The sequence below is a fragment of the Colobus angolensis genome, unplaced genomic scaffold (genome assembly GCF_000951035.1).
Source record: "Colobus angolensis palliatus isolate OR3802 unplaced genomic scaffold, Cang.pa_1.0 Scaffold344, whole genome shotgun sequence".
Taxonomy (NCBI): Eukaryota; Metazoa; Chordata; class Mammalia; order Primates; family Cercopithecidae; genus Colobus; species Colobus angolensis.
In genome coordinates this window covers 1377839-1403463 of record NW_012116755.1, presented here as the reverse complement: position 1 = coordinate 1403463, position 25625 = coordinate 1377839, and the positions used below count along the sequence as shown (strand labels likewise).

General features: G+C 44.9%; 1 protein-coding gene across 2 annotated transcripts in view; it reads left to right on the top strand.

Moving 5' to 3' along the window:
- The window catches only part of ZDHHC3 (zinc finger, DHHC-type containing 3), a 61267-nt gene continuing 35642 nt past the window's right edge, over positions 1–25625 (top strand). Inside the window, exons 1-3 of one of the 2 annotated variants that reach the window (XM_011952647.1) lie at positions 1–132; positions 15785–16118; positions 16560–16657. In XM_011952647.1, coding sequence (XP_011808037.1) covers positions 15809–16118; positions 16560–16657 — 408 coding nt within the window. In that variant the 5' untranslated portion in view covers positions 1–132; positions 15785–15808. The remainder of the gene's footprint in view (positions 133–15784; positions 16119–16559; positions 16658–25625) is intronic. The other variant, XM_011952648.1, reaches the window with a different exon arrangement.

Sequence of the window (25625 nt, the reverse complement as noted above, 5' to 3'; positions counted from 1 at the left end):
CGCCTCGTTCCAAGGAGCCATCACCGCAGCCCGAGGCCGGGTCCCGGGTTGGGGACTGCAGGGGAAGGCAACGGCGGCCGCGGCGGGAGCCCCACCGGGGTCTGGGACTGGGGAACTGCCTCCGGCTTCACGGTCAGTTGGGAAGGGAAACCGGGGTTGGGGTGAAGAAGCTGGGGTGAGGCGAGCCACACTGGCCGGGGGACTCCCAGTGGGAGAGGCGTGCGGCGTAGTTACTCAGAGCTGGAGTTGACTTAGGAGCTCGTGTGTGTGTGTGTGTGTGTGTGTGTGTGTGTGTGTGTGTGTGTGTGAAGGAGAGAGAGAGACCCCGACTAAGGAGGGGCGGACGTCGTGATTGGCCCGGGGGTGCTGTTTCCCCGCTCTTCTCTCCTCCATTTCTCTAGTCCCTAGGATGACTGAAGAGGAGAGGAGAGGCGATGCAGCCCTCTGTAGGTAGTTCTCGGTGGGAAGGGTCCGGGAGTGGGGGACACTAGTCCTAAGGCATCCCCACCCCTCCACCCAGGAATATCTCTCGCTGGCTCGCTCACTCTCTATGACCAAACGCTGTCCCAGTACCTTGCTGGGACCTCTTGCCTCGGGTGCTTACCAGAGCGTTGTCCCACAGACGGGGGAGGAGGCGCTTGCCGGCGCTGCCGAGGTGCGCAGTGCCCGGACGTCCCCGACGCTTCCTAGCGGGAACTGGAAACCCCAGCTTGATGGCAGTGATCACTGGGAGAGCAAGTTGCCGGAAAAAAAGCCAACCCCAACCCCTTGCGATGGCCGAGTGGGAGTATGGGTATTGGATACCTGGAGAGGATATCTACAAGGTGAAGCTGGGGTCACCAAAGGAACTCATTAAGGCGGGGCGGACAAGTATGGTGCAAGTTTTAAAGGCGCCGTGTGGATAAATGGGAGAAAGTTAACCCAAATTAGTTGAAGCAAGGAGGGCAGGTTAAAGCAAGTCTGATGACTTTCCTGATGTTCCATTTTTGAGGACCCTCCCTGTTCTCAAAAGTGAAAGTAACCCTAATCAGCTTGATGAACCAAAAAAAAAAAAAAAAAGGTTGGTATTATCAGATAATGGCTTCAAAATACAGTTTCAGATAACTATTGGGAGTCTACTATAGACAGGCTTTGTGCTACCTCTAGAACACAAGACAAGTAAAACACACTATGCCGGGAGAAGTTCCCTGGGCAGATGAAGGCTCCAGGGCCAACATAACCACAGATCATGGTGATTAGAGCTATGATGGTGGCATCAGTGAGCACAGTGGGATTGGGAGGTCGTCTGACAAGGTTATAGAGAGGAAGTGCTTGCTCACATTCTTAAGCATTAAACTGCTGAGCTCCAAAATTGATGATCAGTTCTTCATAGACTGGACATTAGATGTTTCTTATGTCTGTACATAATTCTCTACAGGGGCACCTAAAAGGAAGACAGCTTGCAGGATTGGACTTTGCCTTCCAGGGAAACTGAAAGAGGTGAAGCCAGAAGGATTTCCTCCCTAATGAAGGCACAGGTGCCCCACCTGTTGTGGCACATAAGTGTGTTTGTGTGTGGTTGGACAGCTGGGTTCTGTGTGAGAAGCTGTGTGTGATAACATGAGATCGCTAATGTTATAAATGATATTTTCTAGATGTGCTAGAGATTGCTCAGAAAGGAGAGATGCTGAAAGTGGGATTTTAGAAACTAGGATATCCGAGGAGACTAAGGATTTAAGAGGTGACAGCAAATGGACAGATCAGAAAGACACAGGAAGAAAAGCCTGAGTTCAGATACCATGGAGTCATCTTTATATAAAGATTTTCATATAGAACATGTATTTGAACTGTCATCCCCTCACAATTGACAGGAATTCCATTCTGGACAAGGGTCTGCAGTATTTGCTAAATAATGTTATGAATGATGTCTTACATATGAGGCTAAGTAGGTAAGGGAGATGTAAACAGTAGAATGTTCCTTTTTAAATTGTCTACTAAAACAATGACAGTCTTCACTAATCATCTGCTTAAATGCTACCACAACAATTTTATCACCTTTGCTGTAACAGTACATTGGACATCTTTAAAATCCATAAATTCAGAGTTATTTTTTAGTGTATTGAAGTAATTCAAAGAACATACGATAACCAAAAAAAATCAAGAAGTCAAGGATGGCACAGTATTAAACCATCTTGTTTTTCCATCACTATTAGATTCATTTATTGAATGAATAAATGAATTGGGGCATACTATTCTGTAGGTTTGTGTATTCTAAAACCTTATACCCTAATTTTCAACACTAATTTACATAGTACTTATTGTAGGCCAAGCATTGTTCTAAGCACTTTATAAAGATTAACCAGGCTAGGCGCAGGTGGCTCACACCTGTAATCCCAGCATTTTGGGAGGCCGAGGCGGGTGGATCACCTGAGGCTGGAAGTTTGAGACCAGCTTGACCAACATGGAGAAACCTCATCTCTACTAAAAATACAAAATTAGCCGGGCATGGTGGTGCCTGCCTGTAATCCCAGCTACTCGGGAGCCTGAGGCAGAATCGCTTGAACGCAGGAGGCAGAAGTTTTCGTGAGCTGAGATCACGCCATTGCACTCCAGCCTGGGCAACAAGAGCAAAACCCCGTCTCAAAAAAAAAAAAAAATTATTCAGTCCTTGCAACATCCTTATGATGCAAGTATTTTTATCCCTATTTTACAGATTGGGAAATGAGGCACAGAGAGGTTAAATGCCTTAACTAGGGTCACAGGTTACATCATTGGTAAATGGCAGAACCAGGACTTGAGACCAGGCAGTCTAGCTCTCCTGCCCACACTCCTAACCATCACCTTACACAACCTCCCCCCAAGTTTTATTACATTCACCAGAGTATTTGGTGAAGGAAGTCCCAATTTTGTTATGGCATTGGTAACTGTCCCATGAACTATATAGTTAATCTTAATTCCCAAAGCAAGAAGTCTGTTCAAGCATAAACTCATATCTCTTGAATCATTTTTCTAGAGGAACATGGAACGTGGTGCTGATGGAACTTTGCTGTGTCTGTTGCAGCCCAATATTTTAAACAAGGCAAAAGGTTATATATGAGCAGAATAGAGCTTAACTCCAGATAGCTAAGGAGAGAGCCCTCAATGGCAAAGAAGGCTGATAGATCTGATACTAGGGTTGAGTAGCATGCATGGAGACCCAGATTCCAACTGTATGCCATACTCAGGATATCTAGAAACTCTTCAGTCAGTCAGTGTTTGCATGCCTGTGAGTCTCTAGTGTTCTTATGGGCATAAAGAGATAAGAAACTCAAAACATAGCACCTGCCTAAAAATAGTTTAGAATTTATTACAGTGGGGGAGCCCAGGACCTTGAACTACTGCATAAACAAGACAATAAAATAAAGTGCTCAATTGAGACTTGTGGCAATTAGAAGAGAGACCAGCCTATAATAAGGTACTAATTGTGCAGGCCAGGTATCAGATACAAAAGGTAACAGCTGCTGCTAGCCACAAGCCGGCAGCAATAACATTACAGAGGTAGAGTAAATCTGTCCCACCCAGGCTTGGTTAATTAAACCAATAAAAGCCAGTTACAAAAGAGCTTCAGGGCAGTGCTGAGTCTGTAGTGCTGACGTTGCAGAGAGCTTTTTTTGGAGAAGAGTCTTGCTCTATTGTCTAGGCTGGAGTGCGGTGGCACGATCTCTGCTCACTGCAACCTCCGCCTCCTGGGTTTAAGCGATTCTTGGGCCTCAGCCTCCCAAGTAGCTGGGATTACAAGTGTCTGCCACCACTCCCAGCTAATTTTTGTATTTTTGGTAGAGACTGGGTTTGGCCATGTTGGTCAGGCTGGTCTCGAACTCCTAGCCTCAAGAGATCTGCCTGCCTCGGCCTCCCAAAGTGCTGGGATTACAGGCATGAGCCACCGTGCTCAGCTGCAGAGAGCTCTTAAAAGCCCAGTGGGAAACCTTCTATCCCCAGTCCTAAGCAGACATGGCCACATTTTAGGCCTTTTGTTTTGCATTTTCACCATTAGCCCAGCACCCTCAAAATGTACAAAGTGAGTTACTGTTTTCCCTGTAGATCTGTTTCCTTTAAACACTTTACATTTGTCCTACCTGTACCTTGTCTTAAAAGAATGAGGTGGGAGGATCCCTTGAGCCCCAGAGTTTGAGTCCAGCCTGGGCAACATAGACCCCATCGCTAAAAAATAATAAAATAATAATAAGTAATAAAATAATGATAGAAATGAAGAATATCTGTAAAGAATACTATCATAGTCTGGCCAGCAGGTTTTCATCTGTCTTCTAGACATTATAACTTGGGATTACAGTGATAGAAAAATTGCTAGTAATACATGGGTAAAGCTTACTCTTAATTAGAGGAAAGGTTATACAGTCTTCATGTGTGTTTCATTTTGGGAGAGTGACAGTGTGTTTCCTATGTCTCATTAGGGCATATTTGAGAAAAGGGGGTCACAGATCCTGATTACCAAATGTGGAAATATTTAAACACACACGCCCTAATAGCCATGGAAAGTAACAAAGTCTCAAGTAGAAGTGGAGGGGTGATGTCTCCATATTGACCCGCTAGGGGAAAAAATGAGGCTCATGCCATGCTGCCTTTAGTTCCTTCCTGTTTTGCATTTTAAAAAATCATTTGCTTTCCTCCTCGGAAGCAGATTTCCAGAGACAAATGGCCAGTTCATTCATGGCTATCAACTGTGAAGGTGAGAAGGCTCCAGGTGCATGTCCCACTTAATTCAGTCATACATCCTAATACATTTGGAATGCATGGGAAATGTCATCATTTCATAGTCTCCTCCAAACCATAGCCTTCCTAGTATATATTGACTTGGTGCTTGAACTATTGGCAAGACATGAATGTGTATTTCCTATTCAAGGTCAGTGGAGATGGAATGCCTTTGGGTGAGATCACTTTCTTACCTTAGCAAGGTGAGCCTAATGGGACAAGTACAGTTCTGGCCACAGTCCTGTTGCAGTAAAGTCTTCAATATGTGAATACTTTAAGAAATAGACCAAGAAATAGTAGCAGAGAATCTAGAAAGACAGGTTGGTTAGGAAGATAACAATCTATGGTGGAAAGACTTCCCGGCATCTTATTCCAAAGATTTGGGCTTTGCTATTAACTTGCTTTATGACTTTGAACAAGTCAGTTTACCTAAGTCTCATTTTGCCCTCAAGTGAGTATCTTGCCAGATTTTAAAACTCAGAATGGATCCTGGATAGGCACATATTTGAATATTGAAAAATGGCCATGTTTAACTTGGAGTTTTTAAGACTTCTTTCATTTACCACTTTGTTATACTTGATATATTTTGCTAGTGCTTTTTTCACTCTGGAAAAGAATTAAATGAACAAAAGGAAGTCGTAATTGTGTGCTGTACTTGATTGAAAAAACTAAACGTGCTCAGGAAATTGCTAAGAGAGAGAGTTACTAGTGGGCTTCTTTTTGAATATTAGCAAATCAGGAAAAGAGGTTAAGGAAAGCTTTTGGTAAAAAAAAAAAAAAAAAAAAAAAAAGTAAAATCCAAGATATTAACAAAGAAAATGTTGAATTTGCTCCTGAGAACGGAGGACTCATAGAATCTCAGCCCTGCAAGGGGCCTTAGCAATCAGCGTGATCTTCCCCTTTGTTTTATCAAATGAAGAAACTGAGGCCCAGAATGGTAACTGTCTTGCCTGAGATCGAGATCGTGAGGTTAGCGAGTGGCAGGATTGGGAGTAAACTCTGGCCTCTTGATTCCAAGCCCAGTCTTCATTCCCTTTAGCACTAGCCTCCCATCTATTTCCAAAGCCCTCTGGTGAATGGCTGGAGAGCCCCTCACCAGGTAAGCAGGGGCTGTGTTCTCTCTCTCAGAGCCCATTACAGCCTTCTTTCTGTGGTCCCAGGTTTTCCCAGGGCTCTGCTCTTGCATTTGCCACTTAAAGTGCCTGGAATAAGTGATATCAGCAGATTCCTGAAAGTCAAATGGCTCCCCTTTTTGATCCCTAGTACCTCGTACAGTTGCAATAACTGGTTCTCTCCCTTCCTAGCTAGTCTTTCGGATTTCTTTAAGCACTTTTGCTTTTAGTCCCTAAAAACACCCAAGCCCTGGCCTAAGTGATGTCACAGTGGCTGTGTGGCTGCACATGACACAGTGTGGGCCCAGGTGCCATTCTCAACATCCTCAGGTGGGAACCTTTGCCGATTGGTCTCTGCCTAGCATGGGGTGGGGGGGGCGCTTTTTTCTCACAAAAAGCAGCATTCTGTTACTTGGCACCACAGGAAGTATTTCCCAGCCAAAGCAGATTTTAGGGATTCAATCCCAGGGTGACTCTTCTGGCTGAGGCTTCACGGCCTTCCTGCCTCCTAGGTTAGGACAGGACTAGTATCCTAAATGTTGGCTGGTATTCAGCCAGGGCCCCACCTTAGAGCCCAAAATGCTTATGTTCAGGCCTGTGGCCTGTGAGCACCACCTGATAATGCCACCTCTTCATAACCATGTGTGGGCAAGACAGCCAAACCATAAGTAACCCAAGGTCACCGATAGAAACCCTGCATGCAGCCCACCTGATAATGCCACCTCTGCATAACAATGTGTGGACAAGATAGCTAAACTGTAAGTAACCCAAGGTCACTGATGGAAACATCAGTACTCCTCCCCTTTTTATTTTCTAGTTATTAGACAAAATTTAATTGTTGTAGTAAGTAGTGAAAGCAGGCTCTGGGGCAAGAGCAGACTTTGGAAGTATATCCTGTCTCCACCACTTCCTAGAGGTATGAATGTAGGCATGCTTCAGTTTTCTCATTTCTAAAAGCAGGATGGGGAAGTGGGCATTTATACCTGCAAAATAGAGTAGATGTGAGAATCAAACAGGGAGAGGCATGTGTAGCAAGCAGCCCCGTGCCCGGATGGAGGCAGGGGTGACACCTTCAGTGAGGGTCAGGAAAGAATCAGGGCCCCACCCTACATTCAGCATATCCCACTCTGTAGCAACAATCAAGCAAACCTGGAGCCTACCCTCACAGAGGCCAGAAGGCAGTTCATTGTCAAATAAGATCATGCACTGGATTACAAAGGAGTTCACAAACTATGAGAGTGTCACTGTCATCGACAAGTGTTCATTGGGTAGCTGGAATAGTCATTTATTGTTGCCTTTATGAAGATGCTCCTGCTGGCTTACAAACTGCATGTTTTGCCTAAAACATAAGTTTTCGACAAAATGTCAAAAGGACTTAAATTTTCACATTTGTGAAACAGGAAAATTTGACTAAAATCTACCACGTGGTCTTTAATATTTCTCCCAGCTCTAAAATTCTGATTTTTTTTTTAACCAGTTACTCTTACAAGTGGTCTTGTTTTAAAGTTGTCTCAATTTTTCTTTTCATTGCAATGTATAAATGACAGCCATGAAAAGGGAAAGTAGAACGTGTTACCCAAATGAGTGGTGTCTTCTATAGATCTCTAGTGTTTGTGACATTTATTATGTCACACTATATATGGGTGTGTCTTTTTTTTCCCAATTAAAAAAAAAAATTACAGAAACAGGGTCTCACTATGTTGGCCAGGCTGGTCTCTAACTCCTAGGCTCCAGTGATCCTCTTGCCTCAGCCTCCCAAAGGGTTGGGATTGCAGATGTGAACCACTGCACCTGGTTCAGGTGCATATTGTTTTTTACTAGATCAGTAAAGCCAGGAGTTGGCAAAATAACCAATTGTAATAAAATAATTATAGTAAGTAGAAGAACTGTCAGCCTCCATGAGCTATCCAAATCCCAGACTGTTTTCTGAAATGAAGGACATTGGTAGGAGTCTGAGTGTGTGCATGAATGGGTTTTGTAAGAAGGTGGTCAGTTATGAGGCAAGAAGGAAATTTCAGTTTACTGATCACTGCCTGGTTTCCTCAATGAACTGTAATATGTGTAAGGTTTGGCTTGGAGGTAAAGTATTTTACTTTTTTTTTTTCCGTTTGTTTTTTGTTGAAGGCTGAGTATGACAGAGACAAAAGGCAGGCGGAGGGAGACAGCCCCTGCTGTAGAGAGAAAAACAGTGTAGACTTGTTGGTAGTAAAGATCTTATAAAACAGGCCAGCTCGCTCTGCGTGTCTGGACACTTTCCTTGGCTAGCAGGGTGTGCTGCAGAAGATAGGGCACCTTTCTTCTATTAGGCCTCATACCACACCCTTACCTTTTTGAAAAAGTTTAGTGACTCATCCTATTTTTTAATGAAATATTTCAAACATAGTGATTCATGATTCATTCTTTGTTTTTCTGAGACTCATCTAAAAAGTGGGCATAAAATTTACAATCCTTTTGGATCCTTACACAAATTAAGGTAATTGTAGTGCAGGTGAATTAATTTTCTACTTGACCAGTTTTGTTTCTAAAGCTTCTAAAGCAAAGATCATTTATTTGATCTTTGAGGTTGCAGGGCTTGCTTGTGAATACTTTAAGACTATGGCTCTAAAATGTGAGAAGTTCTAAAAGAAACAAACACCATGTTTTTAAGACTGTACGATTTAAACCATAGAAGGTTAATGTTATATTGATTAGGGTGGATTTCAGCTGAGAGTTACAGACATATCAGAAAAAAATGCTACCCTCTTTCAGTGGACATTTTAAGTGATTGTTTAAGGGTAGACTGAACTATTTAACTGTGGTAAGAATTAGTTTAGGTGAGAATTCAGTGTTTAGGACAAGTTCAAGAGGATATCAGACCAGCCCTCAACAGCAGTCTAGCATAATAGTAGATTTATTAAAATGTCACCTATTCACTTGAAACAAATTTTGGCTTAAGCCAAAAGCATCCTATTTTAGAGTTTCTACTATTTTGCTAATGTTCATGACATCTGCTAAGAAGCTGATGAAATTGAGTTTCAATTTTATAGTTCCTACTTGTAGGGACCCAGAAAGTTTAATCCCTCAAATTTTGTTAAGTGTTTAGATAATTCTTATCTCTAAGCCAAGGGGAGATCATTGCACCTGATTTTGAGTTTGTTAAACCAGTCTGTATACAGCTATTTCATACAGGCTCCAATGGTTGAGTTAATTGCCCTTTGTTGATGCTACTTTATACCATCTCAAGATGTATGCTGTTCACAAGTGCATGAATGTTCGGGTGGATGTGAGAATGTGGGTGGATGTGGTGTTTTTGAAAAGTAATCCTCACAAAGTACTTTGAGGTGCTTCCAAAGATTTGGTTTTAGATCTGGCAGAACTGCTCCATGACTTTAGTGTAGGAGCTTGTCTTATGAAAGCAGGCGAATAGGACTTGTTGGCAATCTGAAAGGATGGGGGTCCTTGGGACACTTGCTGGACTGAGAACAGTGGCATTAATACATTCAGTAGAGAACTTCTATGTTTGATGTGACAGTCATGCTTTCACCCCGTCCATAAAGCATGGACTGTAGGTCAGGGTTTTGTTTTGGGTTTTTTGCCACATGATAAATATTTGTAGGGATTTTCCCTTCACTCAGCAAATGTTGTAGCTGGATTCTGCCCATCACTAGCAGTCAACACTTGGCCAGGCCAGTTCATCCTGGCCAACCCGATGAAGTGCCACAGTGGGATGGGGCCTGAGAGCTTGGCATTAGCAGCACCATGTTCAAATCCTTTGAGCTGCCTACCATGGAGAGACAGCATGGGGATTGAGGCATAAGTGGTGTACTTCAAGGCTGACCCAGCAACCCAGTCCCTGGGGCTCATGGAGCCCCAGACTCCACTTCACTGAATATATTTGTGTCTGTCAGTGTGGGTTAGTGGAAGAGCACACTTGTGACCAGGTGTAATGAAGCATGTTTGTGGTATGGATCTGGAGGCAATTCTCTGGACCAGAAGCAGTTTTTGTTGTTGCTTTTAGAATAGCACTAATTTCAGGCATTTCTTGGTTTCGATTTCTAGAATTCTATGAAGGAATACTAGCTGATTTCCTTCAACTTCCCATACACTGCCCCCCACAGAGCTCAGATAATCATTTTGATGCCACATCTTATCAGGATTGCTGGCGCTAGGTCGCTCCAGAACACCTCTGGGCCTGTGGATTGGTTTCTCCTGTAACTTCCTTACCCTTGCCCCTCCCCAGGCTTAGTTCCTTTGCCTTTCTGGGCTTCAGTGAACTCTTCTATCAGATGAAAAGAGTAATTACTTTGAACATGGAATACTAATATATGGGGGCGTTAACTCTTTTTCATGCTATAAAACCCTTAGCCAAAAAACTTCAATATAAATTACTATAATTCAAATTACAAAATGATCATTGTTCTAGATCTTCCTTGGAAAAGTATTAGCCACTTAGAGGAACAGAAAACCTAATACCACCAAAATGAGACTCAGGCCTGAGTGTGCCCTTGTGCCTCCCTGGACTTGTCGGCCTCTGGACTCAGACCTCTCATCTGTCTTGCCTGTCACTTCCAGAGTGGCCTAACCACAGCACGAGTACTGTTCCCGCACAACTTTCCTCAGAAACTTGATGGCTCACCAGTACCTTTCAGGATGAAATCCCATCTCATGATGAAATTTAAAAACTTTCTAAAACACAACTTTCTCCTACCTATAAAGCCTCGTCTCCAATCACCTCCTCTCTTCCCTACAAAGCTTGCATGCGTCCACAGACACACAGACAGAGCCCTGGACATCGTGCCCCTCCCGTTCCCCACTACTACCACCAATTTTCCTGCCAGGCCCACCCGGCCCCCCTTGCCGTTTTGTAAGCAGTATGCTTCACCTGGCTCCGGGCACTGCTCAGAGCCAACCCCTTCAGAAGTCCTTGCCATGAAAAAGTCTATTTATTTCACTTATGATTGTTGGGGTTTTTGTTGCTTGTGGTGTTCGGGTTTTTCTGGTACTGTTTGCCCCTTTTTTGTACTATTCATTAGTCACCTATGTGTTAGCATTATTGTGGGTGTGTCTGTTTGATATATGTGACCAGTCACTCAGGAACTATTGATTTGAGCACATATACCAAACACTAGGCTACAGAGCTAAATAAAATAGGACTTGCAGGTTAGTAGGAAAAAAGCAAATAAGACTAGTGTTATTAGGTTGGGAGCTGGGGGAGGGAACTGGCAGGGCCCGAGCAGGGCAGCACACACAGATTATTGTCTGCATCATCCCTCTTGTGTGAGCCCCCTGCACAGCTCCTTGCATTTAGTGACTGCTCCATGAATGTCTTTGAGTTGAACTGAATAAAGAGAGAAGAGCAAACAGGGCAAGGGGCCGGGGTGAAGGAGACAGGGAGGGGGACCTAGAGGAGGCTGCCCCTCTGAGAGCATGTGCTGACAGGGTGGTTTGGGGTTTAGGGCCCATCTTCAGGGCCCTGTCCCAGAGCTCCTTGGAAGTAAGGACACTTGTAGGGAGGTGGGTCCTTGGCAAAGGTCTACTGCTCAACCCTAAGGATTGGAGTCTCTCTAATTCAAAATAGAAAAGGAAAAGGGGGTCTATATTTGCCTTTTTTGTTTTTGTTAGGGGCAGGATAAAGGGAGCATATACAGTTTGTTTCATGGTTTTTTTTTTTTTGCCATATTTCTCAGATTTTCAGTTGGCTAATTTAAGGAACAAATCCTTATTTGAAAGCTACTTTTGTTGCTTTCAGGAGATCTGGGGGTTAAGCAACCTTTTTGTAGCAGTATGCCTTGCTTGGTTTTGATTGGGATATTTTGATATTCTAAGTGTGGAATGTGCCCTTCAGGTCAGGACTTGGTGTCTGGCCCTGCCAGGTACACCTTTGGCTTGGTACACCTTTGGCTTGGTCCTTTCCTAGATCACAGGTTCTCACTCACCAGTGAGGGTCATGGGAAAACAGAGCTCCTCTGTACACTCTTTGGTCCCACGTTGTTTGAGGAGAGAACATTCTGGTTACTTGAGTAAGAGTCAGTCCACTTACCTCTTGGTCCTACTTGACACACTCTCCACCATCCAGAATATGGTCACAGTCCTGAAAGTAAGCAGACAGTGCCTTTAAGAGGCTGGGATCACAAAGCTCATGCATTCATTTAATCAACACGTGTATTAAGTGGCTATTCTGTGCCAGTCACTGGGCTAATAAGGGAGGGCCTCCTCCCCTCAAGGACTATGTGGTGAAGAGCTTAGCAGTTGTTCCCTGAAGGCCTATTACCCAAAATGACTACCCTTTTGCAAATAAATCTAACAAGACTTAGTTTATTCGCTTTTCTAGCCCACAGCCAATTAGCAGTAGTAAATAGAGGATGTGTGGGGATGATTGGTGACCATAGACACACAAATGAGTAGGCAGGAATGGAGGAGGAAGACAAAGGATCATACACAGAGATGCCAGAATGGCAGTTATAACAGTCTGAGCAAGCCAGTTGATGTGAAGCTGGGACCCAGTGAGTTTCAGTAGCCCTGAGGACATCGTTACCTAACACACTCCTGTAGGTGATGTTCCTGGTAATAACTCTAAATAAATCTAAATAAGAAATGATTGATTATTATGCTTAAGGCACAAACAGTTATAATACCCCTCCCTCCCTCCCTCCCTCCTTCCCTTTCTTCCTTCTCTCTCTCTCTCCCCCCCTTTCTGTTTTAAGATTTCCATCTTAACCATCCAAATGGTTAAAGTGTGTTTCTGCTTGGAAACAAGTAACATTTATCTGGAAAGTTACTTGTGTGGAAGGGCTTATTCCTCAACAAAACCATACACATGAAACATAATTCTTGTTTAATCAAATCATTGTCATAAATACAATCAAGAATGAGGAGTTGTCAAAGGATAGCATGCAACCACTCTGAATATTCTGTGAATATAATGTAATCTAAGGAGAATTGCTCTAAAATTTATTTTCAGTGATTATCCATTTATGAAAACCATACCGTTTATGATAACAGTTTGATAGAGTGTACAGGTTATGGGGAAGTGGCCTGCAGGCTGCAGATGACAAGAGGTTTTGCCGTCACAGATGTGGGTGGGACAGTGAGTTGTAACTGACTATCTCCATCACACCAGGCTGTTCTGCCGGGGAAGCAGGATCTGTTATTTATTTGATAGCCAACAACTGCTTGGAACCAGGTGTCAGCAAACTTTTCTTTTTTTTTTTGAGACGGAGTCTCGCTCTGTCACCCAGGCTGAAGTGCAGTGGCGCGATCTTGGCTCACTGCAAGCTCCGCCTCCCGGGTTTACGCCATTCTCCTGCCTCAGCCTCCCGAGTAGCTGGGACTAAAGGCGCCCGCCATCTCGCCCGGCTAGTTTTTTGTATTTTTTAATAGAGACGGGGTTTCCCCGTGTAGGCCAGGATGGTCTCGATCTCCTGACCTCGTGATCCGCCCATCTCGGCCTCCCAAAGTGCTGGGATTACAGGCTTGAGCCACCGCGCCCGGCCAGTAAACTTTTCTTTAAAGAGCTGGAGAGTGAATATCTAGGGCATGTGTGTTACAGCTAAACTCTTGCCATTGTAGTACAAAAGCAGCCAGAGACAATTTATAATCAAATGATGTGGCTGTGGTCCAACAAAACATTATTGGTTTTGGGCTTAAATAGTAATTGTGAGAACACAGGTGATATAAATATAAATCTGTATGGCAGTAGGAAAAACCAAAAGAACGCTTGCAACTGGAGGTTGTCAAAATGTAGAGCTTCAGTCAGCTTTTGAATCATTGTGTGATATCAGCTTTTCTTTTGTTTGGTTTTCCTTGAACAGAGTTTGTAATTTTAGAATTCGCTGGGCATAGGTCAGGTCTCAGACATCCCTGATCTCTGATCTTCTACTGTCCTGTTTGGTGCTTCAGAAGGGGGGCCTGCATCTTTTAATGCATTTAGGTTGTCTCTGGCAGGACTACATTGCCACTGTCCTCTGGAGAGCACAGGATTGCTGTTAGAAAATTTTAGTTGATGGACCACCAGGAACCAAGACTTTTACTATACTTAAGATGGTTATTTATTTATTTTTTTTTTAAGACAGGATCTCGCACTGTCACCCAGGCTGGAGTACAGTGGCATGATCTCAGCTCACTGCAAGCTCCGCCTCCCGGGTTCACTCCTTTCTCCTGCCTCAGCCTCCCAAGTAGCTAGGACTACAGACGCCCGCCACCACACCCGGCTAATTTTTTGTATTTTTAGTAGGGACAGGGTTTCTCCGTGTTAGCCAGGATGGTCTCAATCTCCTGACCTAATGATCCACCCGCCTCGGCCTCCCAAAGTGCTGGGATTACAGGCGTGAGCCACCGCGCCCAACCAAGATGGTTATTCTATCTCTATGTGTCATGACTTCTTGTCACTGTGATAGTGACTGTATTTGTTGAGTCAATGTTCCTTTGGGCAAATATGTAATAGCATATTTAACTGCCTTTCAGCCATTAATTCTCTGCCACATTGGGAGGAATGACCCTGTCCTTATTCTTCATTATTAGTCTGTGCAACTTGCAACTCTAGAATGTCTGTCATTTTGAATAGTAGTTACTGGTCTGCCCTCCTAACTTTTTGGACACGTCCTTACTATTCATAACAATACTGAAAGCCTGCCTTTGCCCTTCAGAGCCATAGTCTTCGGAAGCATACATGGCCAGTGCTGCTTTTGAATGATTTCTTCTGCTGTGTAGTTACTTGAGTTCTCAAGACAGAGATATTCCCTGCCTGTGTTGTAGCCTGTGCTATGGGTGGCTTTTCCATGGCACCTACATCTGGTGGGGCGCTTGAGCCATCACAGTTTCTAACTGAGAAACCTGGTTGGTGGTGCAACAGGCCAGAGAGGGTAAGATAAGAAGAGAAGGGAAATCTATGCTTTCTGTGTCTTGCAGCACATGCTGTGGATAGACATTAGTCATTGATTCTTAGTTATTTCATTGCTGTCTCCAGAGACTTGAATTGCAGCTTCTGGAGAGAAAGGGTGCTTTGCTCAGCACTTGTTTCTGAAGGAATGGATGTGTTTCCTAGAGAAAATACATGTGCATAGCCTGTGAGGTGTACAGAGTGTTGTGATCTATATCGTTCATCACAAGCTCTTCCACCAGTTCCCTCAACCCTCATACCAGCAATCCTGGGAGGAGGTGGCCAGGGCTGGAATGTAGGTGTTTTCACAGGTGAGGAAACAAAGGCACATGAAGCACCCCACAGCCAGGTGGTAGGAAAACATCTTTGAGCTCGCTCCCCTTCTCTCTGCCTCTCCTTTTAAGTCAAAATTTGAACATATCTACTGAGGCACTGTCCACCCAGTAGATCTCTAATAACCAAGGAGACCTAGGTTCTAGTGCTACCTCTAAATTGCCAGGCTGGGCCAGGTGCCATGGCTCATGCCTGTAATCCCAGCACTTTGGGAGGCCGAGGTGGGCGGATAACTTGAGCTCAGGAGTTTGAGATCAGCCTGGGCAACATGGCGAAACCCCATCTCTACAAACAAAAACTAAAAATTAGCCAGGTGTGGTGGTGCATTCCTGTAGTTCCAGGTACTTGGGAGATTGAGGTGGGAGGTCGAGGCAGAATGGACCTAAGATGGTGCCACTGCACTCCAGCCTGAGTGACAGAGTGAGACCCCACCTAGTCTCAAAAAAAAAAAAAAAAAAAAACATAAATTGGCTGTGTCTGCTGCTTCTGCTCTGGCTGACCTTGGGCAAGGCATTTACCCTTTAGAAGCTTCCTTTTTATTATCTGTCATGTGAGGGTCCTGTTTCAAGAAGGCTAAATTGACTCTCAGAAGCAGGGAAGAGGACTCATGTTTTAAATGAACCAGGTGATTAGGTGGCTTTGCACATAGGGGTTTGCAGATAGGTAATCACAGCTCACTTTGGGAGTAATTTTGTCAAACCTCCTTAATGACAAGACAACACCAAGTTTCTGGATTCTTTCCTCTCTCTTTCAGATGCCAGTATGGACAGAATAGCTTATGATGCTTATCCCCACCCACCACTTCCGAGACATTGAGCGGAAACCAGAATACCTCCAGCCGGAGAAGTGTGTCCCACCCCCCTACCCTGGTCCTGTGGGAACCATGTGGTTTATCCGTGACGGCTGTGGCATCGCCTGTGCCATCGTTACGTGGTTTCTGGTCCTCTATGCAGAGTTTGTGGTCCTCTTTGTCATGCTGATTCCATCTCGAGACTACGTGTATAGCATCATCAACGGAATTGTGTTCAACCTGCTGGCCTTCTTGGCCCTGGCCTCCCACTGCCGGGCCATGCTGACGGACCCCGTGAGTATGTCTGGGCTTGTTTTGACCAGCCCACACTCTCCTCCTCTGGCCCTGGCATGGCCATAACCTGCATGCCCCCCCTGGACCTTGGGAATTTGGAGAATAGGAGCACCAGGGAAGGGTGAGGAAGTAGACCTCTGCCTTGTTCAGAGTTCTGTGGAATTCTGACTGGGGAAGAGGGATCAACACCTGTACCACAGCCCATCTGTCTTGGTTAAATGATACTATAAGTACATGGATATATACATTCATTGGGCCTGCTGTGGGAGGGGTTTGGTCTAGGGGAAACCTGGCCTCTGGTTAAAAAGACACAGATAACCTTGAAGACTGGGACCAGACGATCAGAGCAGAAAGCATGCTGGAGGGTTGGGTCAGGATGGGGCTTCCCAGTGAAGACAGTGCTGGAGCTAGGTGGACTTCAAATTAAAGCCACATCCAATTCCAGGAACCTGCACGGAAATGGCCTTCACTTTGCTTGGGCGAGGTGCGTCTTTTCCTGAAAAGCTGGACAAGCCTGTTTCAGGCCGCAGCAAGTGCCTCTTGGTGAATATCTGTGGGTAAAGCAGTAGTGTTCTGCTCAATGACTTAGCTGAATATACCAAGCTGCGCACGTGGCTATTGAATGTTTGTGCACCCTGGTATTAAACCCTCTGTTCTGTTCCTTTTCTTGTATGGGCAAAGCAAGAGAATACATTATTTGATAAAGACCGTCTGTGGCTTGTTTCAGTACGTGGGACGTGTGTGTTTAAATTAAGAGAGGGAAAGCACTGCTACTAGACACTGACCATACAGATTTTGTTTCTGTGAGCCCCAGGGACAGTGCGGTAGTGATGATAATGATGGCACTGAGCTAGTTGTTGTCTCAAAGGGCTCCATTTCCTGCCGGTTCAGGTGGTGGATTATTATTCATCCATCCCAAAGGAAAGCAGCTTTCCCAACTCAATTACATGTCAGCCACTAGTCCAGACAGCATCTCTGTTCATGCGCATGCCTCAGGGAGACCAAACACACCGGCAGGCAGAGGCCTGTTGGCCTAGTATTTAGCACTGCATGCGGGACAGCCATCACCTGAGGGAAACCATGTATATGGGTATAATCCTAAGTGTCCCCAAACACAAGGATATGAAAGAGTTTTCCCAGCAGCATCTATATGGTCATGCTGAAAATAAGTTAAGGATTTATTCAGAAATGTTTATGATACCATTGCTATTGGGGATGCAGAAGTAAAAGACATTGCTTCTCTCAGTTCATAGTTTACTGTCTACCAAGCCCCAGATACTGTTCTTACTCTCAAGATGCCCTCTGTCTAGAAAAGACAGGTGACGATAAACCTGTGTGATGAAGGTTGTGGCAGAAAGAAACATGGATTGCTGTGGGAGAACAAGGGTGGGGAGATTAATCAATCTATAGAGGTGACTGCTTGGAGGAAGCAATGCCAAACCAGCTCTTGTCCAAGCAGTGGACATTGAGGACAGGAAGGCAGGCAGAGGGAGCTGCTTGCAGAGACATAGGAATGCATGAACGTGGCTCCTCTAGGCACCAGGAGTGGTGGGAACTTAGGAAGAGAATGAATTTAGGTTGGTGACGTGGGTGAGGTGCCTAAGGAGGAGAATAGGAGTTGGATGATAAGGGGCAGTTTAGGGCCCCTAAGGATTTTCAGCACATTTTAAACAAAACTGTCATTTTACAAGTCTCTCTCTGGCAGTAGTGAGGAGGAGTGGCACTGCTGTGGGAATAAAATGAATGGCCATGTTTCCTGAGTGCCCGTTCTGTGAGAGATTGCTTTCTGAGCTATGGCTACAGTTATGAGCAAGACAGATGCAAATTCCTGCCCTTGTGAAGCTCATTTTGTAGTGACGGGGTCAGGTAGTAAGGACATGATTGAACAGGGTATTTTGGAAAGTGATAAGTGCTTTAAAGACAATAAGGCAAAGTGACGAGGATGATGTGCTGTTGACTCTCTGGGGCAAAGGGGGCCTACTTTAGATCAAGGTGGTCTAAGGCACCATCTCTGAGGTGGTGCCTTTTGAGCTAACCTGAATGACACAGGGCTACAGGCCAGGCAAACGAAGATCCAAGGGTAGAGAAAAGAGTAGATTCAAAGGCCCAGAGACAGAAACATGCTCAGCACATCTGAGAAATAGAACTAGGACTGGGGTGATCAAAACATGGTAGCTGGAGGTAAGAGTGATTAGAAGAGGTGAAGAGGGCCTCAGAGGCCAGATTGTACAGGGCCTGGTAGGCCTCTTGAGAACTTTGGATTTTATTCTAAGTGCAGTCAGCAGCCTTCAAAGAGACAGGGCATGATCTGATTTGCATTGTGCTTGCAGTGGAGGTTCAAGGTGTTACAAGTAGAAGCAGGGGGACTAGAGGTATTGCAGTGGTCCGGGCAAGACATGGTGGTGGCTCGGACCAAAGTAGGAGCAGTGAAACCAGAGAGAAGCTGTTGGATTTGGAGTCTGTTTTAAGCTACTAGTTTTCAAGCCTGCCTGTACCATCTCTTGGAGAGCTGTTTAAACGTACTGATGGCCGGGCCCTACCCCCATGACTACTATAATTGGTCTGAGGGCAGGGCCCTGGGTATTCAAATGCTTTAGAGCTACCACCTTTCCCTCACATTTCCCTCTCAGGCCAGGCCTGAGAATGCGGTTCAGAACTGACAGAATGGAGAGAGATTGGAGGGTATGACTTCCATAGTCTTAGCTAGAGCATCTTGGGGAGCACTGGTGCTCGTTATTGATTTTGGAGGAGAAATCAAGACTTATGTTCTAGTCAGACTGCCACTATGTTATGTGCAAGTGGAGATGCTAGATGGGAGTAGATAGTCTGGAGCTGATGGGGAATCAGGGTTGGAGAGAGTGTATGTGGAGGTCATTGGTTTCTGGAAGGCATGTGAAAACAGGGAACTGGATGTTAGGCAATGAGAGGGGAGGCTTCTGCCCTGGCATTCCTGCTGCCCTCACATACATGGGTTCTTTACCCACCGCATTGAAGCGTGCAGCCTCTCCAGGGACCTTGGCCAGTTGGCCCTTGCAGTGGATGCAGGAGAGCATGATTCTCACTGTGGTGTGTTGCCAGCTTCCAATCCCAAAGCAGTGAGAGGCACAGACTGTATCCTAAACAACAGTTAGCTTCCCAGAGGTGTATTTTGCTGGTAGCCCCAAAGAAAACTGGCCCCCAAAATGAAGAATTTGTCAAATATCTACCATTAGTAAGGGAAGCAACTGAAAGCATGTTCTACAGATGTGCATTGTTTCAGGGTCTTCATGCTACCATCTGCCTCTCGCCATCCCCAGCACATGATATCTCATGTGCTCATATCTCATCTAAAACCCAGTATGCAAAACAGAGAAGTGGGGCTGCAGAAGTGGGAGCTCCTAAGGCGCTGTTGGGACACCCTGGAATTCCAAGGAGCAGAGTTGGAAGCCCAGGTCATAAGCAGATAAGTTAGGCGTTCCTTATTAATATTGCAAAGGAGTCTTTTTTTAGAAAGTGGTCACTGCAGAGTTCTAAGGAGTTCCCTAATGGGATTATAATGTTTCATATCTCAAGAATTCATGTTGCACATACTTTTTCAGAACATTTTATATCCAAAGGTTATAAGCAATGTATGCATTGTGTATCACTTTGGTTTGTTATCATTACTAGTTTAAAATATATATATAATATATATATAATTTTATATATATATTAAAAAAAACACCTTATGTTCTCCCTCAAGCGGTAACTTTACCGCTTTCAGCTTTGAAATAATTATTCCAAGTGTAACATCTGAACAGTTGCAACTACCACAGCCTTCTGGACCATTTATCAGTGATTTACTCCAATGTAGCAGTAGGTAGGTCCACATAGAGCTTGAAAAGAAAAGGGAAGTGGGAAATGACTCACAAATGTGTAAAGAGCCTCCTTGAAAGTGAGATAGCCATTTGAGAAATAGGGCAAAAGGAACAGGTCTTTAAACAGAGGGAAGAGGACAAATAGAGGAGCAGGGCAGGCGCCTCACTTGGCGGGCAGACTGGCCTGGAGGCGGCATGGGTGTGGGCAGGAGCACAAGTCAGGCTGACGTTTGGTCTCCTGACACCTTCTCCTTGCCCACTCTGTGGTTGCGTAATGTCATCATAGGAGCTTTCTGTGTTCCGGAAACACTTCAGACGTTTAGAAGTCTAGAATGGCTCCACGTGCCCTGCGGAGGCAGCCTCTTGAAGACAAACTGGACTCAGAAACCCCTATCTTAGTACCCCTCTCTCTCTTTTCCTCATTTCTCAGTTTCACCACCTTTTCCTTTCCAAATTCCTCATTCTGTGAGCTCCCTTAGGAATCCTGAGGGGCTTCCTTATTTCTGAGGCAATGTCTGTCTCCCAGAAGATGCTTAAACCTGACAGATGGAGATTGTTTCTTTTTGTCCCGGCTGCCAGGAAGCTCAAAGCCAAGTGTTACACAATCACAGTGATTGTATAAACCCTTATGATCAGCATATTTTTGTCCCTCCTTTTTTGGATCTTATTGTTTATTAACTTCATAAATTATTTCAAATCTGAGATTTGAGAAAAGGAGGAATATACAGTCATGCGTCACTTAATGATGGGGATAAGCTCTGAGAAATGCATTGTTAGGCAATTTGATCATTGTGCAAACATCATAGACTGTACTTACACAAACCTAGATGGTACAGCCTGCTGCACACCTACGCTGTATCGAATAGCCTCTTGTTCCTAGGCTACAAACCCATGCAACGTGTTACTGTACTGAATACTGACTGTGGGCAACTGTAACACAATAATATTTGTATATCTAAACATAGAAGTGGTACAGTAAAAACATGGTATTATAATCTTGAGGGACTTGTTGACTGAAACATCAAGATGCACATGACTGGATTTATAATCAGTTTAACCACATTATTAAGGAAAAGAAAATTCGTCTCTGCCTGCTCCCCTACCCCAACACCTCTTGAATCCTACTCTGTGAACACCTTGCTATAAACAGACCTCCATGACAATGTCAGACCACTACTGGTCACTGATTTTCATTTCAGCTGCCAAAAGTCATTGAGTGGAAATATTGGGGCTCACTTCAAACGTGCAATTGGTATTCCCTTCTGGAGTCTTTTTTGGCAGCCTTACAGAGCATGTGCTGTATTCAGAGCCCAGGTGGCAAGTATTTCCTGGAAGGGTAGCATGGCAGCATGATGTATGTGGGAACATAGAGGAGGAATAGCAGGCCAGGTGCTCGGTGCAGCCAGAGAAGGGCCTTGCCCATCTTGCCCAGAGGTATTGGCACATTCACTGCATCAGGTTAGGGGACTTGCCTGAGGGTCCATTGGAGTATCGTGCTGCATTCTCCCTCATGCCAAGCAACTTCTCACCCCTGCCCCTGAGCAACTTATAAATCCCAACAGGAAAAGCTTTCTGGCTCCAGAGAGAGGAAAGCAGCCCATTTGGGGACCAACTAGCTACCTTTTACTTTTCTGTGGAGGAGACACATGGCCAGTGATGTGGGCCTGGGTTGGTTACCATGCTCCTGGGAGAGCTGTTAGAGGGAGTTTTTACCCAGACTGGTGGGTGTGCACAGGCTTTGATCCCATGGCCCTGAAACAATTTAAGCAGGTTTTCATTCTTGTAGCTTGAAATGGATGGAATGTTGAGTCCTTGAAATTATTGGCATTTCTTTAGAACCTGTCTCCACTACTTTCCATTGTTTCTTTTTATATTATCATATTATCCTAGATACTTATTGAAACAGCCTTAGTATCCTAGGCCTGTTTCAATCTTAATACTAGTGTGCTGAGGTAGTTGGTGGTGGTAGAATGATATTATGACATCAGGCAATTAAAAAAAAGTCTTTTCCAAGTCACTTAACAGATATACCTGGTAATGATATATTTGTCTTCTGATAGTGACATACGTTCTAGACTTGGATTGCCTGGGTCAGAACCCTACTTCTCCCACTTACTAGCTATGTTACCTTGGGAAGATGCTTGACTTCCCTGCCTTAGTTACCTCATGTATAAAATGGGGAATACCATAGTCTCTACCTCAAAGGTTTATTGTCAGAAGTAACTAACAAAATACAGTTTTGTCACAAAGCATTTGGAACTATGCCTGGCCTATAAGTGCTTGATAAATGTATCATCATTCAGCTTGAGTTTATTGAATACATTCTTCGTGCCAGGCCCTAAGCAGTTTGCTGAGCTACAAGTTGACAGATGTCTTGTCCTCCAGGAGTGTCCTGTCATGTCGGAGAGAGGGTGTGTAATTAAATGATGTATGCCATACTATACATACAAGCTGTGGTAGCACAAAGGCTAAGTAATGGGTTCTGCCTTGGGTGTGGCTTGGGGCCATGAGGAAGTAGCAAAGAAGGCGATCCCTGGGTGCATTTTAATTTGGGTGCTAGAAGCAAGGAGGTGCCTGGCAAGTTGGAGCAGGTGATGGTTGGGTTGGTGCTAAAATGGAGCCCCTGAGGGTAGAAAGGAAAACTTAGAGAGAATATTGCCTTTGGGAAACTCCAAATAGACCACAGGGAGGGATGGTCTACGGAGAGAGGTGGCACTGGATTGGTAGTCCAGGGCTGAGATATGGTGGCCTCATGAGCCCTGCCCAGGAGCTCGCACTCTGGTCCATGGTACCTAGGGAGCCAGTGAAGGTTTTAGGCCAGGGGAATAATGTGATCACATTTCCATTTAAGAAAGTTTACTCTGGAAATTAGTGGGGAGAAAGGATAGAAGTGGGCTGCAGGATTTGAGGGAGAGACTAGAGTCAGGAAGACCTGGGAGATGCTTTAATAGTCTGGGGCAGGTGATGATGGGCTGAACTAAGGCATGACGGTGGCATGGAGGGGAGAGCATGGGATTCAAGGCACAGTCTGAGGCAGAATTACCCTGGTGGAGTGAATGGGATGTGGGGAAGAGGATTACAGGAACTGGTGGTGACTACTGGATTTCTACCCCAGGTGACAAGGTACATGGATATGCCATGGGCCAGGAAAGGGAGACTTGAGGGAACAGTTTGGGGAGGAAGCAGCAGGTTCCATTTTAGCTGTACATAGTGCCTTTGGGACAGCCAAATAGAGAGATCGACAGATTCAAGAGGTCTGAGTTGGAACTGTTGATTGGAGCATCATCACTGAGTGATGATGGAAATAGGGTTAAAGATTGTTCAGGAAAGAGTGCAGAACGAGCAGGGAAGGAAGGAGTCTTGGGTTGAAACCCTGAACCCTGAGGAACACCCGTAGCCTGGATGGGCGGGATTCCAAGAGGAGGGGAGAGGCACAGCCCCACAGACAGGGAGGAGGACAGTGAGGAGAACCCAAGGAAGACGAGGGCTAAGAATTGACTTTTGGATTTGGCCACAGTGAGTTGCTCAGTGACCTGGTGGGAACAGTTCCCTGGTATGGAGGGGACAGGTACACTGAAGAGTAAGGGAGAGGTCAGCAGAGACATCACGTGCACAAGGCTTCAAGCAGCTTAGCTATGAAGGGGCAGGGAGAGCTCAGAGCCTGCTAAGAACACAAGGAGAAAGCTTGGAGGTAATGATATGGGGTCCCTGAGGGCCAGGATTGACTTGAGCCTCATCTTCCGAGACAGTGGGTACCCATGAATCCAGGGACAGTGAGATAGTGAGATGATGAATATGAGAAGGATTTAACCCTAGCAGCCTCAATTTTCTCCAAAATAGAAAAGGAAATGGGCAGGGGTCAAGGAAGGTACTAGAAGTTTGGGCTACCTACTAAGGAGAATGGCTGATGGAGGCACATCACACCCTACCCCACCCCTAAATACACACAGGTGCACATACAAGTACCATTATGTTCCTTCTGCACTGAAAACTCAGAGGTCTGTGCAGAGAATGTGGAAGGAGTTCTGCCATGACTAGAACAGAAAAGCTTTACCTAACAGCTTCTACACACTTATTTTAAACCAGATTTAAATTGGTTCCACTGTGGGGCCAAATATATATTTTGGAAGCTATATGATCTGCTTTTTATGGGCCTATAGATTTGTAAAAGTGTTTTTACCTTAGTATGAAGAGAAAAGACTTTAAGAATATGTTTCAGAATGTTGGTAGTGCTTGTCTTGGGTGATCAAATCAGAGTGAATTTTTCCTTTTCCATTTTTTTCATCTGTATTTTCTTTCTTAAAACTATGAACAAGTATTACTTTGGAAATGAGGGAGATAAAGTCAGTGCATTTTGACCTGCTAGGCTTGCAGCAATGTGGAAGCTTCAAGACATCCCTGTGGAGTGTGTAAGAATGTGGGATGGGGGATAAGCGTTTCTCAGTAATGCAAGCATGACAGCAGTGACAAAAATGTCTCAGGCCTTCCAACCCCCTGCCTTCTGTCCAGGATTGTAAAGAACAAAGTTCCTTACAATGAACTGATTGTTTTTAGTTCTGAAATTTGTGGAGATGAGCCCAAAAGAGCTTGATACGCATTTTAAAAAAGAATGAAACAAAAAGTTGCCTGAGGCAGAGACTGGAAAGTGTATGCATCAGACTCCTCCTCAGTCTCGGGGGCTGGCCCAGCTGCTCTCTGGCTCTGAGAGATGGGCTCAGGTGGTTGGATGGGTGGGGCCCTCCTGGATGGAGATAGGCCTTTTGTGAGATTTATGCAAATAGAGTCACATTGTGGGGCACATGTTTGGAAAGGCTGAGCTGCTGAATGATGTCTGTACTCATGGTCTGGAATTACAGGCTATAATGAGAATACCAAACGAGAGCTCTGATTGCCTTTTATGGGTTAGAGGTTTCCTCTTGCAGTCTTTTATACAGGGTCCCCTGGGGCTTACAGTATATTCCAGTGGCTGGGACCTTCTTAAAAACTGGGACTAAACAAAAAAACCACCTGGGCCATAATTTAGGAAAACCCAAGCCTCGTTGCTTCATCTCCTTGGGGGAAAGCGTGTCCCTTTGCACTTTTTCTCTTATACACATGACAATAGTGACTTCTAGTTGTGGTTTTCTGGTTTTAGTATCCACAAAACGTCACACAGTTGCCCAAACTCAATTACATTTTACATGAAAGAGAACGCAGCTGGGGGCAATGGCTCACACCCCTGTAATCCCAACACTTCAGAAGGCCAAGGCAGGAGGATCGCTTGAGTCCAGGAGTTCAAGACCAGCCTGGGCAACATAGTGAGACCCTGTCTCTAAAAAAAATTTTTTTAATTAGCTGGACATGGTAGCTCGTGCCAGTATTTCCAGCTACTTGGGAGGCTGAGGTGGGAGGATCACCTGAGCCTGGAAGGTCAGAGATGCAGTGAGCCGAGATCATGCCACTGCACTCCAGCCTGGGCAACAGAGCAAGACCCTGTTTCAAAAAAAAAAAAGAAAGAAAAGAGAGAGAATGAAAAATAAGACCTTTTGGGCTTGAGACCCTGTCCTCTGCCTGGACCAGTGCCCTTCCCAGGCCCTCTTGGAAATCCACTCATGCCATGTGGTCTGGGCTCTGCCTCGCCTTCATGAAACCTTCCAGAGCCTGGCGCCTCACCAGTGCCTCACTGGTGGCCCATT